Below are 24,580 nucleotides of genomic sequence, written 5' to 3' on the forward strand. Positions count from 1 at the left end.
TATTTATGTACGACGTGTGTAGGGCGGACGTAACGAGTCGGTAAGAGGTCCAGTACAGTGGATGGTTCGAAATCCTTTATTATTAACCAAGCCTTCCATCCCTCCGGGGTCGATAAATTGGTGCCAGACTTTTATGAGAGGATGAAAACATGCTCATATGTGGCGCCTGAATTCATGTAGAGGCCAACACGCGTTCTAAAATTTCAGCGATTACGAATTACAGTAAAAGGCGTTAGCGCATTCCAAGCAGATTGATATGCCAATGACTTTATCTTTTTGTTCCAATTTTTCAAAAAAAGAAAAAGAGAATTGATAGTGGTGGTCAGTAATTCACAACTGGTTTTCCTCTCTCCAACAAGGAACGAAAACGTATGACTAATACTTTATTATTTACATTTAGTACAAAATTATTGCTGGTTGGATTGGCTTTCGATGAGATGTTCTGCTTTGACCGGTAGTGGTGAGGATGGAGGTGGTCGCACAAACAGCGAGAGAAGCACGGGAAGGACGAACAAACCATGAATAAGGCCTGAAATGGAATGTAATGGCCACCATTAAAAAGTGGTCAGGGACTTCCGAGTGAAAAGGTTCACTGCGAACTGTTGCCTAAGCATGTTGCTGGGGTTATAATGTTGTGGAATGGATTAGTTAGAAGTTAAATAATCTTAGAAATAAAGTAATCACTAACCAATGCCTACTATGATGAAAATTGTTTTAGCGAAAGCCACAATCGCATAAGTAGGTACGAAAATCAGCGGTAGCATGCACAAGAAGGTGGAGAGGCCAGCCTAAGAAAATTAGAAAAAAGTTCAACTAAGATACAAATCTTGAATGATTTCCTTACTAAATGTCACGAATACCTGAATCATTGGAGCTGCCATCTCTCCCAAACTGCTTGAAACTCTTTCTAGTGCAGATCCTCGACAACGGTAAAATTGATATGCTACATGTGCCGTGTAGTCAACACTGAAATCTTGGTAGATGACAGTTCATAGGTAAAGGAAGTAAGTATTTCGTAGAAGCTGTGCTCGGAATCACATGCGGTGTGGTAAAGCGCAGCGGTTAGGATCGAGTGAGGACCCCCGCTACCGCCATTCATCGTTGCTGTTCGCGATGGTCCCACCTTGGTTCTAACTACTATCTCCACCGCGCCGCTTCGATCGCAACGGTTTATGCAACTGCGCCGTACTTTATGTCGTTTTGACCCGACTTAATATTACTGATTTGATCTGATCTAGTGCATTTTATTTCTTAGGGGGTAATCAAAACGCGTGAATTAGCATGAAATTTAAGCAACAATGGTAGAAGGCAAGTGCCCGTACGTGAGTTGCTCATAGTGATTCCAACGAATCCACTGCGCTGTTACCTACGGAACCGCTCTTCGTCTGTCTGAAGGGGCTTCATAAATCATGGTGCAACGCAAAAATAGAGGATCCGTATATTCAACTTTAGTGGCTGCTAACGACTTATTGCACAATTCATCCGGACATGAACAATAAATGGAACGTGATTGAATACGGACCTGAAGCCCGTAGCTAAAAGAACGTCTACTTGTGTGACAGGATCAAGATCGGCGCCCCACCAAGACAAAAGACCAACTAGACCTGGAAATAGAAATGAATAAGTCGTGGTATATTGGTAGCCAGAAAGAAGAAAAAAGTGGCGAAAAGAAAAATAAGTGGTTCTCGTTACAGAGACGAATTCGAATGGAATTAAGCAAAAAAAAAACTGAAATTCTCTGCTCCAAATGTGTCCCAAATTTGATTTTTCTATTTCCGTTTTCTATCATTCATTAAGCTACAGAGTAGGAAACGTTTCCAAGTGGTTTCTTTTGATGAATTGGCTAGGACTGTATGTACTCTGTTTTCCCTATCAATACGTATTTTCTTTCGTTTCACTTTTTTAAAGAAGCTGAAAATTCTCGAACAATGTGAAAACATACAGAAGCAAATAGAGGCGATAGTACACGTGATGATTACCACTCCAATCCTACTATTGACAAATAGTAAACATATCCCAGCCATACATGCTACCGTGGCAGCAATAGATCCGATAAGGTCGTGGCCAGCCTTAAAACAATGTTTTTATGATTTTGCATAAATTAAATTTCAACGACACATTTAATTGTGTTATAATGAGATAGGAAATCTTAGTTTTTGCTGAAGCGAAAAACCTTCCCTATGATAGTTTTCTCGATTATTGCTGCTAGATTTCGGTTAAAACTCACAGTAAGAATTAGCGAAAGCACTGCTGAGTCGCCGTCGAAAAGAGTGGCATTCCATTGTGGATTATTAGCAAGTACCTGCCGGAGTTCTTGCACAAAATGTGCACGATTAGCCCATTCAGCCATGCCCTTGCCGAGGACAATAAACGAAAACGAAGTCAGTCGACCTTCGCTGTAATGACATCATTTAGAAGGTTGCTTGAAGTCACTACAGCACCTTATACTTACAGACAGTTGTGTTGTATCTCACGACTGCAAGTCGTAAGTCGGGACACGCTGCGATAACTAATTAAACCGTGTAAAATCACTCACTCAGTCTCATTGTCTTTCACGTATCTGATGTTCGGTGGGTTTCCAATTTTGTCTAACCAAAACTGCATGTTGTGCAGACTTGGTTTGTACTCTTGATCGGAAACGAAGAAGAAGGACCTCGTCATGTCTGTCACCTACAAAATGAGCTAACTGTACGTTTATGTAGAAGTTGATTAATCCGAACCTTCTTGTCGAATTTTTCGTAAGCGTCGAGGAACAGCATTGATTGACTTCCATCATATGCTCCTTCTACATGTCGCAGTTCAGAGATCATTTTATAGAAGGCAGAATGCTGTAATAAACATAACAATTAACACTAAAAAGAAAATTCCCGAAGGTCGTCGACACCTTTTTTCTGAAGAAAAAAGAAGTATGCAACCTAAAGCATGCAATAAAATGCAATAGAAACGTTGTCAATTAAGAAAAAGACACACCTGTTCCTCATCAGAAATTTTTGGAGGATGATTCACGTAGATGTTGACCGGGAAATATGTGTTGAATATAGGCCTTAATTGTAATTAAAAATGAATTATCAATGAAGGCGAACGAGTAAACAATCTGCTTATTCTCACCTAATTTTCTTCAGACTTTTCACAAGCGGAGAGTCTGATGGAAAAGCTTTGGCCGGTTCAAAAGTCGACTTCATTGAGTAAACTCCTACAGCTGAGATTGAGTAGATGGTAATTAGGAACACACCACACAGCAAACGACCATTCAAGGAACATAGGAATCGGGAGTACTGTAAAAGGAGAGGGTGAAAGCAGTTAGAAGGTGGTTGTAACTGCAGCTGAATGAGTTCAACAGGATAAGCACTTGACGCTGTCGCAACGCGCAAAATTTCTCTGCTTGACACACACTCCCTCTTCTCTCTCCACTCCACCAATCAATAGCGCATAGCGCTCATCAGCTTGAAACTCAGTCGGCAGCGATCACAGTTCTTGTCAAGTCGCTTACCTTTCCAACATAATCGGTTCCTGTTGGTTTAGATGGGAGTGCTGGCTGGTAGTCGTTCTTGTCACTACATAAGTAAACAACAGGTGCCAGTATAGTGTATGTCACTATGTAGTCGAAGAGTAAGGCAACAGAAGTGGCCAAGCAGAATAAGGACATCTAAAAAGGGAAGAAATAGGTAGATAGATGTATATACAGAGACGTATAGTGTGATCTAATGCTATAACTAGCAAGTGAAGCGCTAGTAAACGTATCATTTCTAAGTTATTAGATTTACTCCCACCTGAGGTGTCGGTGTGAAGAATCCGACACCGAAAGCTATGATGTTAGTGAGTGATGTAATGGTAATCGAGGGCCCAACATCGACTATTACCTAAAAACTGGGAAGGGATGTTTCGTTGAAATTGAAGAAGACAAAATGTATTTCTTAGACGGTTTCTAAGTTCGCCATTTATGCATTCTGAAAAAAAAACTACAATTTTCATTGAGTCTCAATGAGAATATCAATCAAAATCGAAAATCTCACTAGTGATTTTGGTAAAAACGAGGTTTCTTGTGAATATGTTGAGGAGAAACTATAAAATCGTCCACTTTCAATGTTAGTAATACCTACGATGAGAGGGAGAAGCACTTATATAAAATAATGTTCACCTTGGTTAGTCGAACTGAGCGATCTGGGATATCCGACCGATGCTTCCAGCGATGAATAAGGATAAATGCGTCATCAACACCTAAAACAATTGACGTTTTTCTCGTAGCATTGTATAATAATGAAATTCCTGGCACATAACCATCCGTTGTAACGGGCAGAATCTCAGCAACGAGAGAATAGTACCCCCCACCCTCTGCCTCCCATCCCATATAATTTAGTGTCATAATGGCTTCGCTGTGTTGCAGAAAAGATGAATTTTGCTGCTACAGCAACACAACGAGAACTTCCTAATTTTGTCTGCTCATAAACGCATTGAAGGGGCCAACAATAACGAATTTAAACGTCTTTACAGGGAGCAGACGTTTGCTCCGCCTTGCACGATAGTATCATAATGGAGAATTTAATTTTTGAGAAGTTAGTTCTAAGTTTTAAAAGAAAGACCCGGGAATTTGAAGAGAAAAGGGAAGAAACAGTCTTGCAGCCCAATTTTTCTTCTCTGAAATTTTTCACTTTGTCGTTGCAGGCTAAAATACAGTCGAGATAAAACCTTACTTATCGTGTAACTGTGCTCACTGTGGAACTGTCACTTGCTACAGTCCAGTCAAAATAATGTGAAGCACTGTGCAGTTGCGTAAGCGACTGCGCTTGAAGCGACGTGGTGGAGATAGCGGAATCAAGGTTTTACCATTGCGAATTGATGGATGGTGCTAGTAAGGTCTTATCTGGATCCTAACCACTCGAAGCGTTTGCGTTCGACCGCAGCCGTTTACGTACCCGAACGTGGTTCATGTCGTTCTGACCCGTCTATGTTATCTCTGAACTGAGGCTTGAAAATCCCCTTCGTTGGCGGCACAGAATTCTACAGGCACAGAATTGTTGATTATTGTAATGTACTCGTTTTCTGCCATATTGCTAACCTAAGCTCACATACGTTGATGTGAGTGAAACTTACCGATTCCAAGCACAAGAAATGGTGTGACGCATTGCATCGAGTAGATGGGGTATCCTAACCATGACAGGAGCCCAAAAGCTGACATTGTCGCCATGAACGGAGTGATCAACGTGACAGTCACTTAATTAGTTTTTTTCTATTTAAATCCTAATTTCTCGATATATATCGAGATGTAATATGTGTGCGGATTTTCAAAAGAAAAATACCTAGGAAAGGTGTTACACGGAGGGAACTCTGTCGCCATACGACAGCGATCACAAAAATCAGAAGAAACACAAAACCAATCGACATCAGAAATGTGGCCTGCAATAAAGATCATATATATTAGTCAACAGTTTGCAAGCTGCATTAGAGGGTCAAAACACGAAAAACTGCCTGAAATTCCGACAAACTTTAGTGAAATTATACAGAGAATAGAAAAATTTTGTCTTCTCCTTTTTCTTTATATTCCAAGCTAGTTGGAAGGTTTGTATAAGCGAACGATTACATACCTCAAGAGCACCACGGACCATTTCAGAGTTTGCAATTTCATCACCAAATATATGAAAGTCTATGAGATCAGAAAATGAGCCATCATTGCTAACACGGAACAGCTTCAACGTCGTATCCTAAATTTGCTGAATTCAGACAGCTTTAAAATCAAAACTATTACAATGTTCTGGTGCTAGCGCACCAATCTTTCTGAAGACTTGAACATTGATACAGACTTGTAAGAAGGACCTGACTTGTGGTGCAATTACGTAGACGGTTGCGCTCACGTTGGGACGGCTTCGCTAGCTCCGTTAAAGCTGCGAAACTGAGCGACGTTTCGAGAGCAACCGCTTCCGCAATTGATTTAAAAGTTAAAAGTTGTGACTATCGCCTACACTTTATTTCCATACACTTTTATGTACAAATATATAGTTGAATCAAACATGAATCATGCTGTATTTGCATACGCCTTCGGTGTGGAACCGGGGTGCCACCATCGTAAACTGTAGGGAAGGGTGGTGCCAGCAAAGGTTCCACTACGCTCCTAACCGCTACGCTCCACCGCATCGCCTTGAGAGAAGCTGCGTACGCAACTGCAGCGTGCTTCATGTCGATGTAACCATATTATATTTCAGGTCTGTGTATGTTTTATGAATGCCCATATATTTGAAGAATATATAAATGTAGTTGCTTCAAAACGACATGAAGGACGGACAAATGTGAAAGCGACTGCACTTGATGCGGCGCGGTGGAGCGTAGCGGTTCGGACCGTGTAAGGATCCTCGCTATCTTTGCAATCCGCGATGGTCCCACCTCGATTATTAATACATGTAGTCGAGTCAAAACGAAATGAAGCACGGTATAGTTGCACGAGCGGTTGCGCCGGAGCAACACGGTTTTCGACTACTCGCAGGTGGTCTGCGAGCGGTCCGCTTGGCAATTTGACAAATTTTGCCAAGCGACGTCAATTAGACTGATACTGGCCGCTGGCTACTTTTTTGTTTTTTTTTTAATTCTTTCTGTTTTTCCTTCTGATTTCTTCTGTGTATTGTTATGTTTGCTCTATTTCTTTTGTTATATACATCTATATTGTATTTGTAGTGTTCTGAAGTTATTGTATTGCTTCTCTTGACTATACATACATTTTGACCCAGGTGCAGTCGCGTAAACGTAGCCGACTGTGCTTGAAGCGGCGCTTTGGAGACTGCGGTTACAATCGAGGTTGGACCATCACGATTTGCAGGGGTAGGTCGTGCGAACAGCGGTCTCATCACGATCCTAACCACTACGCTCCACTGCGCCGCTACGAGCGCAGCCGCTTAAGCTACCGCATATGGTTCATTTCGCTTTAAAGGCATCACCCCACGAATCTGAGGTGGTGCAGATTTCAGGTGAAGTATTTGTACACGGGATGGGAGACTATGGAGAGGGGGGTGATTCCGTCCATTTCTTCCTAATTGCCCTAAAAAAACAGCCCGGAAAATGCGGCGCAGCACAAGATTGGCGCGCTCCAGTCGAACTCCCTGTAGAAAATAGTGCGCCAGAACGCCTGAAGCCGTGTCTTCTGGGCTGTTTTTTTAGGGCAATTAGGAAGAAATGGACGGAATCACCCCTCTCTCCATAGTCTCCCATCCCGTATACGAATACTCCACCTGAAATCTGTACCACCTCAGATTCGTGTAGTGATGCTTTTAACCCTGCTGTACTCATAGTTCAACGGAGAATGAGTTCAGTCTGCTGGGGCAACACGTACGTCGTAACGAACGCTCTTTCTCTGCTTTATACGCGCTTCCATCACATTCATGCAGTTGAACAAATTTGGCGATCCGTTTTCCTCTTAACCAACAGTTCTTTGTAGTCGTTCAAACATGGTGTATTCGTAGAAGAGGTCACAGACCTCTCAGCACTGCTATAACTTGATAGGTATGAACGTACATCGGGAGCAATGAGATTACTTTGAAACAACGAATTATCTCCTTCGTCAACGATTTCGATGCACACAGTCTTTAAGCTTCCTATGAAAACCAAGCCGAAATGAATTATGTTATCCGGATTTTCTGGTGGTTCCGTTCCACTTATTCTGCTTAGTTTTTGTAAATATTTCGCAAGTGTGCCAGGTGTGAGGATCCCACCTTGGACGCCCATCTCGAGCGCATACAAGGTTTTGGTGAATAGTAATTCATGCTATGAATGTTGCAAATGAATGAGAAATAACTCACTTTATACGTTCGCTTTCTTTCCGGAGTGTCCACCCGAGAAAAATACCATAGTATAATCGATTTTGCTTCAAACTTCCTAGTGCCTGAAACACTATTAAATCCCTTTAAAACGTTGCAATAATTACGCTGAATATGCTTCATGCTCCTCAACATTCTTGTTGATGAAAAAAATCAGTGCGTTTCATTATTTGTAATAATGTAAAGTGTTGTATTGTCGGGAATTACTACCGCTCATCAACTTTACGCGGTTTTATTTCGTCTAATTTATAGGTGGAAAGAGTTGCTTCGTCGAGCGCACTGAGGTTTTTGACTCTAGAACTCTTGACCCTTTGAACAGTTTTTAGAGGAAAATTTTGAGCATTAAAAATGACTTGCACATTTTCCTGTGTTTTTTGGAGTTGTAATGAATCATACGCCAAGCATGCTGAAAAAATAAGGAAGCAAACAGTCACAGTTAAACTTCTTGCGCACAACTTCACATATTACACTTGCAAACAGTGTTTTCTAAAGTTTTTGTGTGGGGCACCCAAAATAGTGATGGTAATGGCTAAATAAACAGGTTCCTTGAGGTTTGAGCCACTGAATAGGGTACTAAATCAATCGGGGCCCTAAGACCTAAACATTAGTCTTAGAGGATCTATAACATATATGCTAAAGTTGCTAAAAGAAAAAGTATGTTGGAGAAATAAGGGCGCCACTGAGTGCCACCCACCCCAAACTACATTTTCCCCCTTTCTTCTACTTCGATGCAAGCTACGGCCATAAAGTAATGAGAGTGAAATCACTGAGAGTCAGCATGTTAGCAGCAGCCGTTTTTATTAATAAAAAATAATAGAATAATAATAATAAATAAATAATAATAAAGTAATAAATTAAATAATAATAAAATAATAATAAATAATAAATAAATTTAATAATAAAAAATAATATTTAGCAATCGACCTTCAACCAATAGGAAGCCACCACAAATATTGCTGCTAGTCTTCCAGAAGCTTGAGAACCCATTAGCACAAATTTTGACAAAAACTAATGGTTCATCGATCATGTAATTATGCTAATTAGAGTAATAACTAAATCAAACAACTCTAATTAGTGGCTTCAGACTTGAAGGACCTGGCGTAGCCAATAAGACACCTTTTTGGTTACCCCCAACTCCATTCCCCTTTCCTTCCTTGTCTCCCCTTCATGTAGCGATAACAGTAACGGGTGAAAACGAAGATGAATACCTGGAACGAGATGCACGTCATGAAAGTGCATGCCAATAAACATTGGAGTGCCATGAAACGTGCTCGTAGGATAACCCACATGTCGATCAGGATCCGTCTCATTCGACCGTAGTTCCTTCTGGAAACAAAAACCGTTCTTGAATTCCAGAATATTCGAACAATTGACGACAAAAACCAATACTTTAAAAAATCAGTTATCACTAAGTGGGATCACTGGGACTGTTGAACATAACAATACACTCCATAGCGTATGTTTCTTATCCAACTCAATTAGAAAATCTTCATGCTACGTATAGCTGGATGGAAATCGAAAAAAGAAGGAAACTAATTGAGACATATGTAAGCAAGATGAAAGGAACCCAATAAAAAGAACAAAAAAGAAAGAACAGCGGAGTTGTCAGACTTGCATAACTTAAGCAAAACAATGGTACTAGTTATATAAACCCTTTTGTTTGAGGTCGCTGAACAGGTGACACAGGGACCTCTTCTCATCTTGGATTAAAGGCAGCGTGCCAAGATTTTGACGTGGTGCGGAACCTAAAGTGAAAGTGAGACAGAAGCTTCCGGAACGCAGTGTGGTTCCACTCATCTTTCCCTTAATCGCCGTAAAAAACCGAGCTCTTCGTTTTCGCTGTGGATTTCGCACCATCTCAAAACCATGATACGCTACCTTTAAAGGCATCACCCCACGAATCTGGAGTGGTACGGATTTCTGGTAGAGTATTCGTATACGGGATCGTACATTATTGAGAGAAGGGTGATTCCGTTCATTGCTTCCTAATTGCCACAGAAAACGGCCCAAAAGATACGACTTCGAGCGTTCCGGCGCACTATTTTCTACAACGAGTTCGATTGGAGCGCGCCAGCCTTGTGCACGAGCCGCATCTTCCAAACCGTTTTTGAAGGGCAATTAGGAAGAAATGGACGGAATCACTCCCCTCTCCATAACCTACTATCCCGTATACGAGCCACCTCAGATTCGTGGGGTGATCCCTTTGAGCTGATTTTCTTAGATGCATAGAAATGGTCCCGTGTACTCAACAAACAGATTTCCTAAAAGACACACATCACAAAATTGACTGCGTCGGAGTCTCCATAGGACAATATAGAGTTCCGATTGTAGATTACGGAAGCCAGTGCGTTACAGCTCAATTCTCCCTAATCGGTCTTAAAAACAACGTGGGAACCAACTTAGTTCTTACGAAGTACGTTAGAACGCGTCATCCTTGCACACGCTCCGATTGACTCAGTAGCTTATTCATTGGCTTTACTTGAAGGCTGCTGAGAAGATCTAATTGAATGTCGACCACTCGCTTGTGGACGCGATATGTGTACAGGGAGGCGGGTCCTAACGTACGTCGTAGGAACTCAACCATTTTCCCACGGCGTTTTTCAGAACGCCCAGGGGTAATTGCGCATGACCACGCTCATATTTCTGATCTACTTGTAAACTGAGCCCTAAATTGTCCCACAGAGACCTCAACACCGTTAATCTCATGTTATGTTGTCTTTAAGAGAATCTTTACGTTCTATAAGAGGAGAAGAAATTGATTATCCAGAATGAGGAAGTTTCCATTTCTAGCAAGTTTGCTGTACAATCTACAGTACCGCTTCCTCATTCATTGTCGACTTTTGTGGATGTAGTCGAATAATTGAATGAATATCCCAGCTAAATATAGTAAGTTCCTACTATAATCATATGGAAAGGTCTGTTCAATGCACAGAGCGGATGACAATTGCGTTGATCCATTTTTATTCGATCCTCTAACGATGTTGTCATCAGCTGGTCGAAGCGAAGTACCTACAATGCTTACTTTGGAATGACTGACTTTAAATCGACACAAAAAGAATAAGTGGAACTTAACGGTGAAATGACTGTTTACAAAAACAACTGAAAGATCCCTTAAATTACCTCATCAATGTAACCGTCACGAAGAATGTTACCACCATCTTTTGCTGACAGAATTACGAATGCCCTTCGAGGAAATTCCGTCAAGTTATGGAATTCGAGATAACGCCGAGCTTCGCTGAAAACGATGTAGTTTTATAAATAATAACTGACAACATGTAGTAGTAAGAACAATATATTTACACTTAATTTCTAATTGTTCGTCCTGAACTACTGATCAGATTTAATTGTATTATCACACTCTTATTATTAGCGGGCTGGCGCGGTCCGTAAGAAGTCCTCTGTGGCGGCACTGTCGACGGCTCGGAACCACCCTAGGGCGAACCAAGCCTTTCGTCCCTCCGAGGTCGACAGACTAAAGGATTGGTAGCAGGCTTGTCTGAGAGGATAAAAACACTGACTTGATCATCGGCTATCCCCCGCAATTCATTGTAAGGGCTGATACGCGTTTCAAAACCTCAACGATTACGAATTCCAGTAAAACGCGTTGGCGCATCCCAAGTGGATTGATACGCTAGTGACTTTATCCTTTTAGATTTTACTCTTATTATCGTTTAACTACTTAATCTGTTCAACTACTTTTAAGTTCAACAAATTCTCCTCCACTGAATTTATTAACTCTACAAATAATAACATTAATACATATTGTTTACAGAGTTTTCAGAGTTTCCCATAGCTCTAGGTGGCGAAATCCCATTTCTCCAACATTTCTCATAATCTATCATCTTGGCTAAGAACTCAAAGAAGCGTGTATCACAGTCATTTTGTAGATTATAAATAATTTACTGTCATAATCAAGGGTTTCAGCACGGCAGATTTTGGAGTTTCTTAAGAAATTTCTCGTTAAAGTGTGTCTATATTTTCCGCATGTTTATTTCTTTTTCTTTACTCATTCTTTCACTTAAAAAAACAAGTTTTTTCTTTGGAAAAACATCCTTCGTGAAAGTTTTAGCATAATAAAAAGAATAACATTTCAGTTCATCTCTCCATAATTGTGTTTCAGAACTGTAATGAATTAACGCTTACGAAAAAAGCGGTTACCGATTCGACGTGCTAAAGATTTCAGCTTTCGTCGAATCAATCAATCCCTATCCCGTCGCGATCAATTTATTTCACTACGGTTGCGCCGGTTTTTGGAGACATTGATGCTACTTGAGCGCGCAATTTGCAACTAGCTTTATGGTCGATTTACGAGCGCTAAATGACGTCAGAAAATTCAAGTCTACAGTAATTTTGACTACATATGGCTAGATATGGCCAGATGTGGTTATAAACTCATGGCTATTGCAAAAGTAATAGCTCTGCTATGAACCGGTCGTTTACTGTTGATGAATGTGCAACCGAATACGAAGGGAATACTTGTAACCGTACAGTATGATTTGGTACTAGTATTAGTTGGATATTTTGTATAAATAATCTTTTCTTAGCAGTGAAGGGCTAATTGTTAACAGCTAAGTATTTTTTTTTTTGCTATTCGGTTCCCCTTTGATCAAAAAAATAGCTGTTTCACACTAGTGCTTTTACGCAAAAAATTCCTGCAATAAAAAATCAATTGAAAATAGAAGAAATAGAGAAAAAAAACATTCTTCGTTAAAAACACGGAAATAGGAAGTGAGATTATTCTCTTTGCTTTTCTTGGTTTCTGAATCTTTTTAAATTTTACTTTACATTATTTTTGTTTTACTTCACGTTCGTAGTTTCTATGATTTTTGCTTTTATTTTATATGAAACTTGATGTAAAAGCACATTTTGATTCATAAGAGAAATTCACTCAACGATATGGTTCACGAAAAATCCTCCCATGTCAAATGTGCATGAATAATTCACGTGAACTTCATCTCAAAAAAATTTTTTTGGATAGAATTTTCATTTAACAAAGACTACAAAAAGATAAAAGGCAATTGTGTTCTTTTTGCTCAGCTCACTCTGCTTTATACTTACATCCAATTAATTTCTAGGAAATTTACTTCATTTTTTTGAAAATTCTAGTAGTCATCCGTAAACTTTGCGCAAAGCAAAGTCCCATCTTTCTACGGTATATGTGCAGTTCATTTTTTTTTCAATTCTTTATGGCCTTGCATAGCCAAGGTCATCTAACATTGCAGCACTTTAATCCAAAAGGTCATGAGAAGAAAAAAAAACGAAAAAAAAAACAATCTCCGAGTTCAAACATATACACCTTGGCCAAATTGTGAGAATCTGCAAGCACTTTAAAGATCCTTCAGCCAGAATCAAAATTTGAAGATTAAATCTGCAGGTTTATGGAAGAAGATGAACTAGGTAGCTACTACGAGCAATACATGTACACATCCACGTGAATCAAGTTCTTTCTGAATATTATTAAAAAAAGTCTATTGAAGATAGACTTTCCATGGTATTTCTTAAGGTAGCGGAATTTGAACGGAGCAGACTGACCACATTCCCCCACCCCTAAAGATTCATATAATTCGGCGCTCCAGATTCAGATCTTTGCCACCTTGGTGAACTGTAAACATTTTTCTGGAATCGATGGATGCTTTCTTGATTTTTTTTTAACACAAATTTGGAGGAGGATCACTGACATGACACATCGGCTAGCTCCCGTAAGTCAATGTATAGACTAGTTACGGGTATGGTTTATGTTCGTCAACCTCTGACGAGCCCCTGAATTGAAGTGAAATCAGCGCCGCATCCCAAGCAGATAGACTACCGCAAGACACTTTATCTTTTATCATTAAAGCTACCTCACTTGTAAAGTTTAGACTACAGAAACTTGTAAAACGGACCATTTCTTTGAAGACAACTTCTTTGATTCAGGAAGATTTTCTACTTTCCACTAGAGAATAAGGGCAATGTTTTGTAAGGGTGACATTAAAAAATAATTTATTTGAAAAAACAAAAATATCAACGCTTTAAAAAATCTAGAAATCTAGAAATCTAGAAGGCAGTGCCAACGGGAGCAATCAGGAGGGATCAATTTGCCCAACGAGCCAACTCTTTACAGCAACGAGATTGATGAAATGAAACCTTGTAAGGTGGATTCTTTTATATGCACGATAATTACTTTGATACTTTCCTTGTCGAATAATTTTATCTCAACAAAAAACAGTTTTAACTTTATTTGCCATTCTGATAAGTGTAAAAATTTGCCTCGTTAGCTTAGCTGATCCTTCGAATGCTCCAGAGGTAATTCTTGGATTTATACGCGACGATCAGCGTTTCCGATGTGAAACTTAGCAAACTACACGTCCCGTGCTCTATCTACTAGTGGAAAGAATCCAGCATTGAAAATTCCCCTTGAACACCGCCTCTAAGTAGGACAGTAAACAAAACAATCCATAAATTACCGCCGTAAATCCACAATCCACACTTGAATATGGGACATTTTTCACGTGAAATCTGTCACGTAGTGAGCGGATTAGTAGAGTAGCCTCCACTCAGCGATTATAAGAAAATCTCTATACGAATAAATCCTGAGCAATCATCGAGCATGCGTCAATGGAAATACAATTAATTACAAATAAAATATACAATTTGTTTTTTTTAATATGATAAGGACATTAAGAATGGCGCATGTGTGGAAGAGCAACAGAAAGTTTCTGGAACTTGCAGGTCAAGTGCCGAAGGAGTGTCTACCAGGGTTGGGAGGATCTGATAGATGAGTTTTTCTTTCTAGCCATAGTGAATCATTGTGTAAGAAAGTCAATATTTAAAATTATTCAAAATCATGGACTAATCAATATTCATGGTTTTTTCGCCACGTTGCGTCGGCATTTCCATTTGCTCATTCTGGACACGCTCATAGATGCGATAGTCGGAGCCGGTGCTCTGACCCTCTTCACTTTTGAACGGTTGGGGGGGGGGAAGGACCACCTTCACTATTAGACGGCTGGCAAAATTACCCCCTTATTTTTGGACGGCTGGCGAAAGGACCCTCTTCACTTGAACTGCAACTCATGAGCTAAACCCCCTTCACCTGAGGAGAGTCCGGCTCGACCCTATAGCACCTAATGGACACACTAGCACCCCTTAACTTTTCCATTACGGTAGGTACGACGACGGTACATACAACAAAATCGTTCCATACGTGCAGTCATGGAAAAATCACGCACAGTTGCAAAGAAAAACAGATTAAAAAGCGTTTCTTACTGCGTACGTAAGCGCTTGCTATCAAATCGCACCATAAATCAATACGTTTTAATCGACCGCAACATTACCGCTTAAGAAACAGAGAGAAATGAATAAGATGTAATCGATAGATCAATTTCTCTCATCGAACGAGTGCCTATCCTCATCAGATACTCATCCAAGTGGAAAAATGTGTAATCTCTCTCCACTCAGTGTGAATTTTCTTGGGAACTTTTGACCAGCTATGCATCAAACGACATACATACACCGGCGATACATTGAGCTGTGGAAATTCTTCGTTAATATTCAGAATCTTCTTGTAGACAGAGCCTTGCAGATAGACCCCTAGATGTAGGGTTAAAACGACATGAAGGACTTTTACAACCACCATCCATCGCGGAAGTCCGCAACGGTCCCACGTCGATACCTCCTCCGCACGCCGCTTCACGCACGAGCTTACGCTTTGCCTACGCAACTGCACCATACTTCATCTCGTTTTGACCTGACTACGCTCTATGCATTGCTTTGAAAGTGAAAGGACCACGAAAGTACGTCCGAACATTCCCACCCGTTTCTCCCAGTTTCCATAGGGTCTACTTTATTTCAGTTGTTGACCAATTTGTTTATTTTATCGTTCTTATCTCACTGGGAGAACTATAGTCGGTGCCGGATGTGTTTAACAGAAAGTTAACAAAGAGAGTCCGACGAGTCTTCGATGGCATCAGAGCAGATGGAGAGCATATTGAAAAATTTGTATGGGATAAGCGTGTTCCGGTGGATGCGTCACGCAATTTTGGACATTCTGTCCTTTTTCAGCAAAAAAAAACCCTATAAGAATGATAAGGTGTTATACTTATAATTATTATAGTGATTTACCTCTGAGAAGCTCTCTCTAGAAAATGGGCTGTAGGATGAGAAGAAGAATGTTGAAAATATTTTTTTGAGATCACTCACTGTCCACTGACGGAATCATCAGGCGAGAACGATTTACGAATGTCCTGTTCAAAATGAACGTTGTGAAGACCAGCGGTCAACAGAAGGCATATGATGACACTTCCTTAATTGAAAAATTGAGCGTATGGTAGAAAACTTAATATTTAAGATCTGAATTACTTGTACAGTCTATAAAAAGATTTTGAAAAATGAGAGGGTGAGAAGAAGGAAGGAGAGATGAAAACGTTCCAGCTCCCTTCCTATTCTTCAGTTTCCCTTCAACTCAGCCAATAATTTTCCCTTGCAATACCAGTTCCAGTCAATTTAACTAAGAAATGTTCAAATTTCCCATAATGTACACGATAATATCGCCGCGCACTTTTTTTTTATTTTTGAAAGATCTTTGAAAGATTTAGATATGACTTCTTCAGTAGTGAATTACGTTTCTAACATAGTTTGTAACCATGACAGTAAAAAAAAGTGAAACTTCCTCAAAAAAAAAACAACACAAAAACAAATCCAGGAATCACAAGGATCAAAGACATCAGAATGATCAGTTTACACGACGAAGCAACTCCTTACACTCGTCAAACTTTACAAGCGTATAGAAGTGTCGTAAACTGATTACTGTGGCAATCACGTGATCCATCGGATCGGGATTTGATTGTGGTACATAGCTCGTGCTTAGTTCTAATACCTGCGAACTACGTCTCGACTATCTAACGAATCCAGAATGAAAAATCCTTCTGAACTCCAAGTTTGGCCTTGAATGGAATTTAGCTATGTTTGGATGTGCTTATCAACCTTAAAGGCGGGATACCACGAAACTGGCGATGTTCGAATCTCTCATGGACAATATAGAGTTTGAGGTATGGATTACGAGTATGAGCCTGGCGAGGCTAAATTCCCTCTTGAAAAAAACAAACCGTCCTGAAAAACGGCACGGGACTCTCGAGGACGTGGCGCGATATGATAAATGGCGATATGATGGCGTGATAAAAGATACGGCTTTGAGCGTTCCGGCGCACTATTTTCTACATCGAGTTCGATTGGAGCGCGCCAGCCTTGTGCACGCGCCGCATCTTCCGGGCCATTTTGTTACGGCAATTAGGAAGAAATGGACAGAATCACCATTCTCTGCATAATCTACGATCCCGTATGGGAACTCTCCACCTGAAATCCGTACCACCCCAGATTCGTGGGGTGATGCATTTAACCTACGCCGCGAATTCTATAATGTCCATGAAGGATCCCAACATCATGAATTTCGTGGTATATTGTTTTTTTTTCCAGTGAATGTGTCCTGCCTTCCGTATTTCCATTTAAAAGTTAATTTACCAAAGGTGGTAAACTATGTATTTGACCCGTATTAGATTTTGCAATCGTTACAGGAACGAGGTGCACTGTGACTCGGATAGATTATCCGGCGCCTTGCAGATATGGCCTCAAACGAAAATGCGCTCATCTTGAATATTCAACTACAAGGAATTTCTTCTAAAACCTCTGCTTTTTTCTATTGAATTTGCCCTTTCCTTTAGTTCAAGAACGACCTTGAATCGCTTCGAAACGAGAATGTGAAAGAATTGCAAATTTCAGAGGACATCGGAATTTGAAGAAATCTTTTATTCAATACCTGAACACTAAATTGTACCAAGAACATCAAGACGACTACAATAACCTTGGACTCCAAGGCTGCTCCACTGACAAAAAATTTGCCGGTTTTTCGAAAACGTTCTGACGCACACAAAAGTGTTTTCTTTTTTTTTATGCACAATTGATGAATGTGAAAATAAATAGATAAAATTCAGTATCGATCGCTGAACTTTGCTTTGGGATAGTTATAGTCACAATTATCAACTTTTTTTACGGAGAATTACAATAGATTCACAAACGTGTTCTCATGTCGAACTGTTCCAGAAATATCTCTTGCTTTTCTACGAAATTGAAAATCCTTCTTTTTTCTGGTTTTCACAAAACCATATAAATAGAAATAGTATTAAAAAGGTCTTCATCATAAAAACTAATAATTATTAAAAACTAAAAATAGTGGGTTCCATAAATGATACGATATTCCATACTTCTCGTTTTTCTCAGAAATTAGGATGAACAAAATTTTTCGGGACTAGAATGTGCCCTCCTTCATTTTTCACAGTTCCACTCCATCCTTTTGAAGGAGATCCCTCTTCCAGAATTCCTCTCCGACGTTAATTTATTGTCATTGTGAAAGTGATTGTATTTTGGAATAACCCAATATTTTACCAATCCAATTAATTGCGTATTTTTCCTCTTTCCAATAGGAAAAGTGTTCAATAAATCGACCATGTTCCCTGTTTCTGTGACGAATTCTAATGTGCCCACGTCACGCTTATTCATACCTCTCCTCTACCCCGTCTGCCCTTGAATTGGAAAGTCAAATGAGTTTCAAACTATTCTACAGTCACCGCCAAATGTTTTCAACGGGGCAATGCTGATGTGCTTCCGATTGAAGCGAAAAAGGCGAGAATTTTCCTTTAAGTGGGTGCCTGAACAACAGCGGTTTTCCGCCATTCAAAACAGAAAACGATGTTCGTTCTGAATATTGCCCATGTTCGACTGTCTTTGAATCTCGGCATGTTGAAACGTAGTTTTTAATTGATTTTCTTGAGCTGTAGCCAAGATTGTTATTGATCGCCTTTATTATACAACAGCTAACGTTTCGGCGTTATCGCTTTCGTTCTCTTGGCGACAGCTGAAATTCGTCCCATCCTACATTTTACCAGTTTACAATCGAACCTTCCCTACCGCCAATTACCACCGTTCGTAAGCGCAAAAATTCAGAACGTCAAGAGTTTACGCAGAGGAAAGAGAACAAACGCACCACATATCGAAATTCCCGGGAATCGCGACACGATACCAGCAATGAAAGCGCTGACTGCATCCCACATTATCGATCGCAGTAGATCAATGCGGAGTGGGAGAGTCGACTGTTCAAAGGCTGGTCTTCGTCGTCGTGGTGATTCTGAAACGATTAATTTCCGGTTTATGACTGACTAAGCTCTCGTCATACGTAAAATTATAGATGAGCTGACGTGAAAACTTAACAACACTTCTGAGAAATAATTCATAGCTCAGGACGTACCAGATAAGAAAAAATTAAGAAAGAAATCAGTAACAGTAGTATAGGCTAGGATCGGTATTACTGAAAGTTTTGGAAAAGGGAAGAATCAAGGATATTAAAAAGAAGCTGTCGTCCTGTGCGTGTTCAGAGCAGCGTCGTAAAACATTATAGTTGCGTTAATGGCAGAAACATAAACAAAAAAAAAGCCGAAACAGAGGATCGTGGAACAGCGGTTTAAAAAATTCGTGAAGCAGCGAGTTAAGACATTTCTTCTAATGCTCTCTAGTGGTGTAGTAAAAGCTGCTAGGAATTAAAAATATGTACGCAAAAAAAAACCAAAAAACTTCGGAACATCTAGAAATCGTTGAGGTTTTGCAACGAGTGTTGGCCTATACAATGAATTGCGGGGGGGGCAGTTGATGATCAAGTCAGTGCCCGTCCGTCCAGACGAGTCTGATACCAATTTATCGGGGTCCCGGAGGAATGAAGGACTTGGTTGACACTGAGGTGGTTTCGAAATGTCGACCGTGCTGCTGTACAGCGGAAGGTCGACATTTCGAAACATTTCTAACTCTGCGTCACACCCGGCACACCATTTTTATTTATTTATTTCTTCATTCATTCATTAATTTGATAAATATCCTTTTCCTATTTTTCCTAACCGTATTTTCAATATTAAATATTTAACCGTACTTTAAACCAAACCACATACCCGACCGATGGAGTGATTTGACTTGACTTGAAGATATCACTCCACGAATTTGAGGTGGTACGGATTTCAGGTGGAGTATTCTTATAAGGGATAGTAGATTATGGAGAGGAGGGTGATTCCGTCCATTTCTTCCTAATTCCCGTAAAAAACGGCCGGAAGATGCGGCGTGTGCACAAGGCTGGCGCACTCCAGTCGAACTCCTTGTAGGAAATAGCGCGCCAGAACGCCTGAAGCCGTATCTTTCGGGCCGTTTTTTACGACAATTCGGAAGAAATGGACGGAATCACCCTTCTCTCCTTAATCTACGATCCCGCAGGCGAATACTCCACCGGAAATCCGTACCACCTCAGATTCGTGGGGTGATGCCTTTAATTGGTGTGATGATGTTATTGCCTTGGGCGATTGTCCACATCTGAAACTTACCATGAAATATCATATTCACTAATATTATTTTATTTCTTTAGTATTATATTGTAATGTAATAATTATGCAACGGGCAATTATGTTGGGATGTCAAGGCGAAAGCAAGGAAGAGTGTGTCAAGTGGAAATGCATACGTTCTGATAAACACGTCACAATCGCTACGTAATAAAACTTTGGGGCCATTATACCTCTGCTGAATTTGGAAATTATTCTCGATGATTAAATTAACCAACAATTATTGGCGAAAAGGACTGTCACCTGGAAAAAAAAAACCACGCAAAGTACTGCTCTTTCACATCACAAGATTCTTACGGGTAGAATAAAAGGACCAATAAGGTACAGTAGTAGCCGTTAAGAGCAACGTTTCACGAAATTGAACGTATTGAGATCACTCTCACGAACAAGAAGGTGGGTGGTAACAGATAGCGTAGCGGTGTAGTTCTTGAGTATGAGCCATAGATGCGATAGTCGGGGCCGGTGCTCCGACCCCCTTCACTTTTGAACGGTTGGCGAAAGGACCCCCTTCACTTGAGCTGCACCCCATAGGCTAAACCCCCTTCACCAGAGGATGGTCCGGCTTCTCCCTATCGCACCTATGGTGTGAGCGCGATCATGCTTACTTCCCTACCACTGATCTAGAAGAAGGGGAGAGAAATAGCTCCAGCTGAACTTGTCTTCTACGATGCACTTTGTTACGCTATATAATACGAGCAATTCCGTCGGCGCTCAGCGCAATTCGGCAAATAAGAAGTAGCAGATAGAGTCGCTGGCGTTTCAATCCACTTGGGATGCGCCAACGCGTTTTACTGGAACTCGTAATCGTTGTTTTGGAACGCGTGTTGTCCTATACAATGACTAGCGGAGGCCAGTCCATGATCAAGTCAGTGTTTTTATCCTCCCAGACAAGTCTGGTACCAATTTATCGACCCCGAAGGGAAAGGCTTGGTTTGCACTAGGGCGGTTTCGAACCCTCAACCGTGTGGCTACAAAGGACCTCTAACCGAATGCGCCACACCCACTCAAATTCTTATATAACTTTTGCAATACCATCTTTTGCAAGTAGACAGTGAGTAGAGTCTCAAGTGGAATAAAAGGATAATGGATAGAGACGACAACTAACGTTAATCAATCCGCTTCGGTTGCGTCAACTCGTTCACTTTGGCTCTTAGAGATTAACGGACCCGGGTCTAGCCTATACAATAACTTCGTAACTAAACTAAAATAACTAGTCGTTGTATCAAGTCAATGTTTTTACCCTCAAAAATGGATGGCATGGTCCAATTTATCGAGCCCAAAGGAATGAAAGGCTTGGTTGGCCCAAGAAATGTTTCGAACCATCTACCGCCCTAGATGACTTTGATCACATGTATAATAAGTACGTTTCCATAAATTTATGTCGGAAAAATCAAGAAACGCTCTGTTAAGCATGAAAGACGTTTTTCTGTTGACCTAGGTGAGCAAAGATCTCTCGAATAGAACAAAATCACTTCAAAATTTGCTGCTTTCATCCGCTCTCCGGTCATTTTCAAACGCTTTGCTGTTGAGGTACGAGACAATTCTGTGTGTACCACAAGTGCGAGCGATAGGGAGAAGCCGGACCTTCATCGGATGAAGGGGGTCTAACTCATGAAATACAGCTCAAGGGATGACGATTCCTTCGCCAACCGTACAAAAGTGGAGGGGATCCTTCCGTCAACCGTGCAGAACTGAAGGGTGTTCTTTCGCCAACCTTCCAAAAGTGAAGGAGGTTGGAACACAGACTCCGACCATCGTATCTACGGCGTGTACTCATCCTTGCCATTGATATCCATGCATGGTCGCTACTGGATGTGCTCGATTGGATCAACGTCATGCATTATCAATTGGGATAGGGTAGAGGATAGAAGAAGTGTTTATCAAGCAGAGGTAGCGGCGTATGCGCCGCGTTCAGTCGGCTGAACACATTCCACGGTAACTATACACAGTGTATATATTAATTCCACACAGTTGAACTCGTCCCCATCAGCATGTTTGACTGTGGAATCAATTTCATATCGAATCAAGTGCAGCGGAACTCGAACAATCGTCCAGTAACAAAAAAGACGTAAACATATCAGTGCAGAACCGGTACATGCAACTTTACATCAGAATTGTTCAATCTCAATCAACTTTTCTCGTTCCACATACCGAACAAGGTTCTAGAAGGTTCCATTGTATGATAGCTACAGCTTCGCTAACACATCAATTCTAATGTCCTCCAAGAAAGCAAAAGTGAACAGGTTTTCTTTAAAGATTACGGTAATGTGGACTAGCTCCGTGTTTTTCTGCAGTTTTTTGGTCAAGACAAGAATTCCCCCCCCCCCCCCAAAAAAAAATACTTGGTGGATTATTTCCATTATTAGAATATGTACTAGGCGAAAGTGAATAAATAAAGAGGAATTTGTAACTCTGAGAATCCACTTCATCACCAACCCGGACAGTACTTACCAGATTTGTCCTCCCACATGTCTGCGTTACGCTACAGCTACTGCGAAGCGGCAGCGCTGATCGATACGAATGTGTCAATGAGTGAGGCGGCATGAAAAAAAAATCGGATCAATGTGGTGGAAAGTCAGTGCGGCCAGATAATCTATAGGGGCGCATGAAAAAAAAACTATGGATTCTTCATGAAATGAATGAGGTGTACATACAGTATCCACAATCCACTCAATAGGCAGATGAAGCAACAAGGAAATAATTTTCTCCCGGTTTTTTGTAACCTATTGACGACAGCGCGCTTTTCCGCGTATTTGGCGCGGCCCATGTCTTCATTTTCCTGGTTTTCCTGGTCAATATTGTTTATAATATTATTTGAAGATAATAAACGCATCAAGCCGAAGAAACTCTCTAAAAATACCAGGAAATCATAGAAAAATAACAGATGAAAAGTGCTCGTCGGTAAGCCGTACTGTCGTCAAAGGAGGAAAAGCCTAACGTTTCCTAGAAACCAACACTGTAACCGGATCAAAACGACCTGAAGCATGATTCGATTGCGTAAGCGGCGGCGATTGCGAAGTGATGGCAGTCAGTTAGCGGCTGCGATCGAGGTGTGATCCCGTGCTCGTCCCTGCACTTCGAATGCTACCAGTGAGGGTCCCGCCTTGATCGCAACCGCTTGCTCCACTGCGTCACTGCGCATGCAGCCGCTTATACAACCGCTACAGGGATTAGATTGTTTTGGGTCGACTTTGAACGGGTTTTACTGTGAGGGGAAAGGATACGATAATGAGAATCCAGGTCCAGAAGACGTATGGTCGGGTTAAAACGACCTGAGGCGCGATACGGTGCATCCGTTTAGACACCTGCACCGAGATCATGGGACGTTTCGACCGGACTCCGTCGTGGTATTCCGACATTCAAACAATGTAAAAAAAAAGTGGAAAACAAATAATAATATAATGCAAATAAACATTAAAATAATATAAATGTAAATATAAAAGTTGAGAATGACAGTTTTAGATCTTAGTTCTTCTGATCTAAGGTTTATTTTAATAATCTCCTTTACATTCATAGATACAGTCTTTAGTAATACTGTAAATTGTTTTCGGAGAAAAGAAGGAAAGCAAAACTAATTTGTAAGGAATTTTAGGGGTATATTATACATTATATTATTATTTCATTTCTATGTGCAATTTTGAACCGTAGAATACTATGGAAGAAGGAAATTCTGGAAAAAAATGGAAATAATGAAGGTAAGACACGGTGGAAGCGAAATGGACTAGAATATTGACACGGCACAAGAAATCTGAGAAAGAAAAATCCGTAAAACACTGCAAAGAGACACAGATGTAATGCAAAATGTAAGTTGAGATAGAATTTCGTCCAAAGGTTATTCATATGAAGAAGAAGAAGAAGACGAAGAAGAATTCCAGTCAATAGGACCGGAACATAAGCACAAAATGGAAACAATAGTGCATAGTTGAGAGAGAATATCCAGGATGATGTATCGGTTTGATTTCGCAATCTTCGTTCTTAGAAAAAAAGAAAAAGATTCTCAGGCAACACAAACACGTTCTCCAACATTTATTGGAAATGTTGATGAAGGAAAATTTAGGGAAAAAGTGAGTGAGAATAAGAGAGAAAACGAAACATTCCATATAGATCAAATCAAACGGATGATAACAGATTGTGTGGAATATAATGGGCGTAATAAATAAATAAATAAATAAATAATGATTTGAATTTTTCAGGAACGTTAGAACTATCCGTTTTAAATACAACGTTATGCTAAATTCCAATGTAACGCTCTACAAATGCGATCAATCGCCATCAATGTAACACCGTAGCCGGATAGGGATAATAGCTGAACGGGACCCGCTGAAGAACTGGACATTGAGGCGAAACGGGGGGATCGATTATGTGTTGTGGGGGGAG

The 24,580-nt window shown here is 40.5% G+C and overlaps 1 protein-coding gene across 1 annotated transcript; it reads right to left on the reverse strand.

Moving 5' to 3' along the window:
* Positions 1-407: 407 nt before the first annotated feature.
* On the reverse strand, positions 408-22,673 carry RB195_009091 (uncharacterized protein; the record flags this gene model as incomplete). Its single annotated transcript, XM_064195927.1, has 23 exons — positions 408-529; positions 689-788; positions 861-966; positions 1,523-1,604; positions 1,943-2,069; positions 2,228-2,396; positions 2,537-2,670; positions 2,721-2,828; positions 2,971-3,043; positions 3,109-3,275; positions 3,491-3,646; positions 3,771-3,860; positions 4,139-4,218; positions 5,092-5,211; positions 5,298-5,394; positions 5,583-5,699; positions 7,782-7,864; positions 9,008-9,125; positions 10,698-10,808; positions 10,920-11,034; positions 15,978-16,080; positions 18,814-18,954; positions 22,655-22,673. 23 exons carry the CDS (start codon positions 22,671-22,673, stop codon positions 408-410), a joined length of 2,538 nt encoding a protein of 845 aa, XP_064047072.1.
* Between the last annotated feature and the right edge of the window lie 1,907 nt (positions 22,674-24,580).

The sequence above is a fragment of the Necator americanus genome, chromosome III (genome assembly GCF_031761385.1).
Source record: "Necator americanus strain Aroian chromosome III, whole genome shotgun sequence".
Lineage (NCBI taxonomy): Eukaryota > Metazoa > Nematoda > Chromadorea > Rhabditida > Ancylostomatidae > Necator > Necator americanus.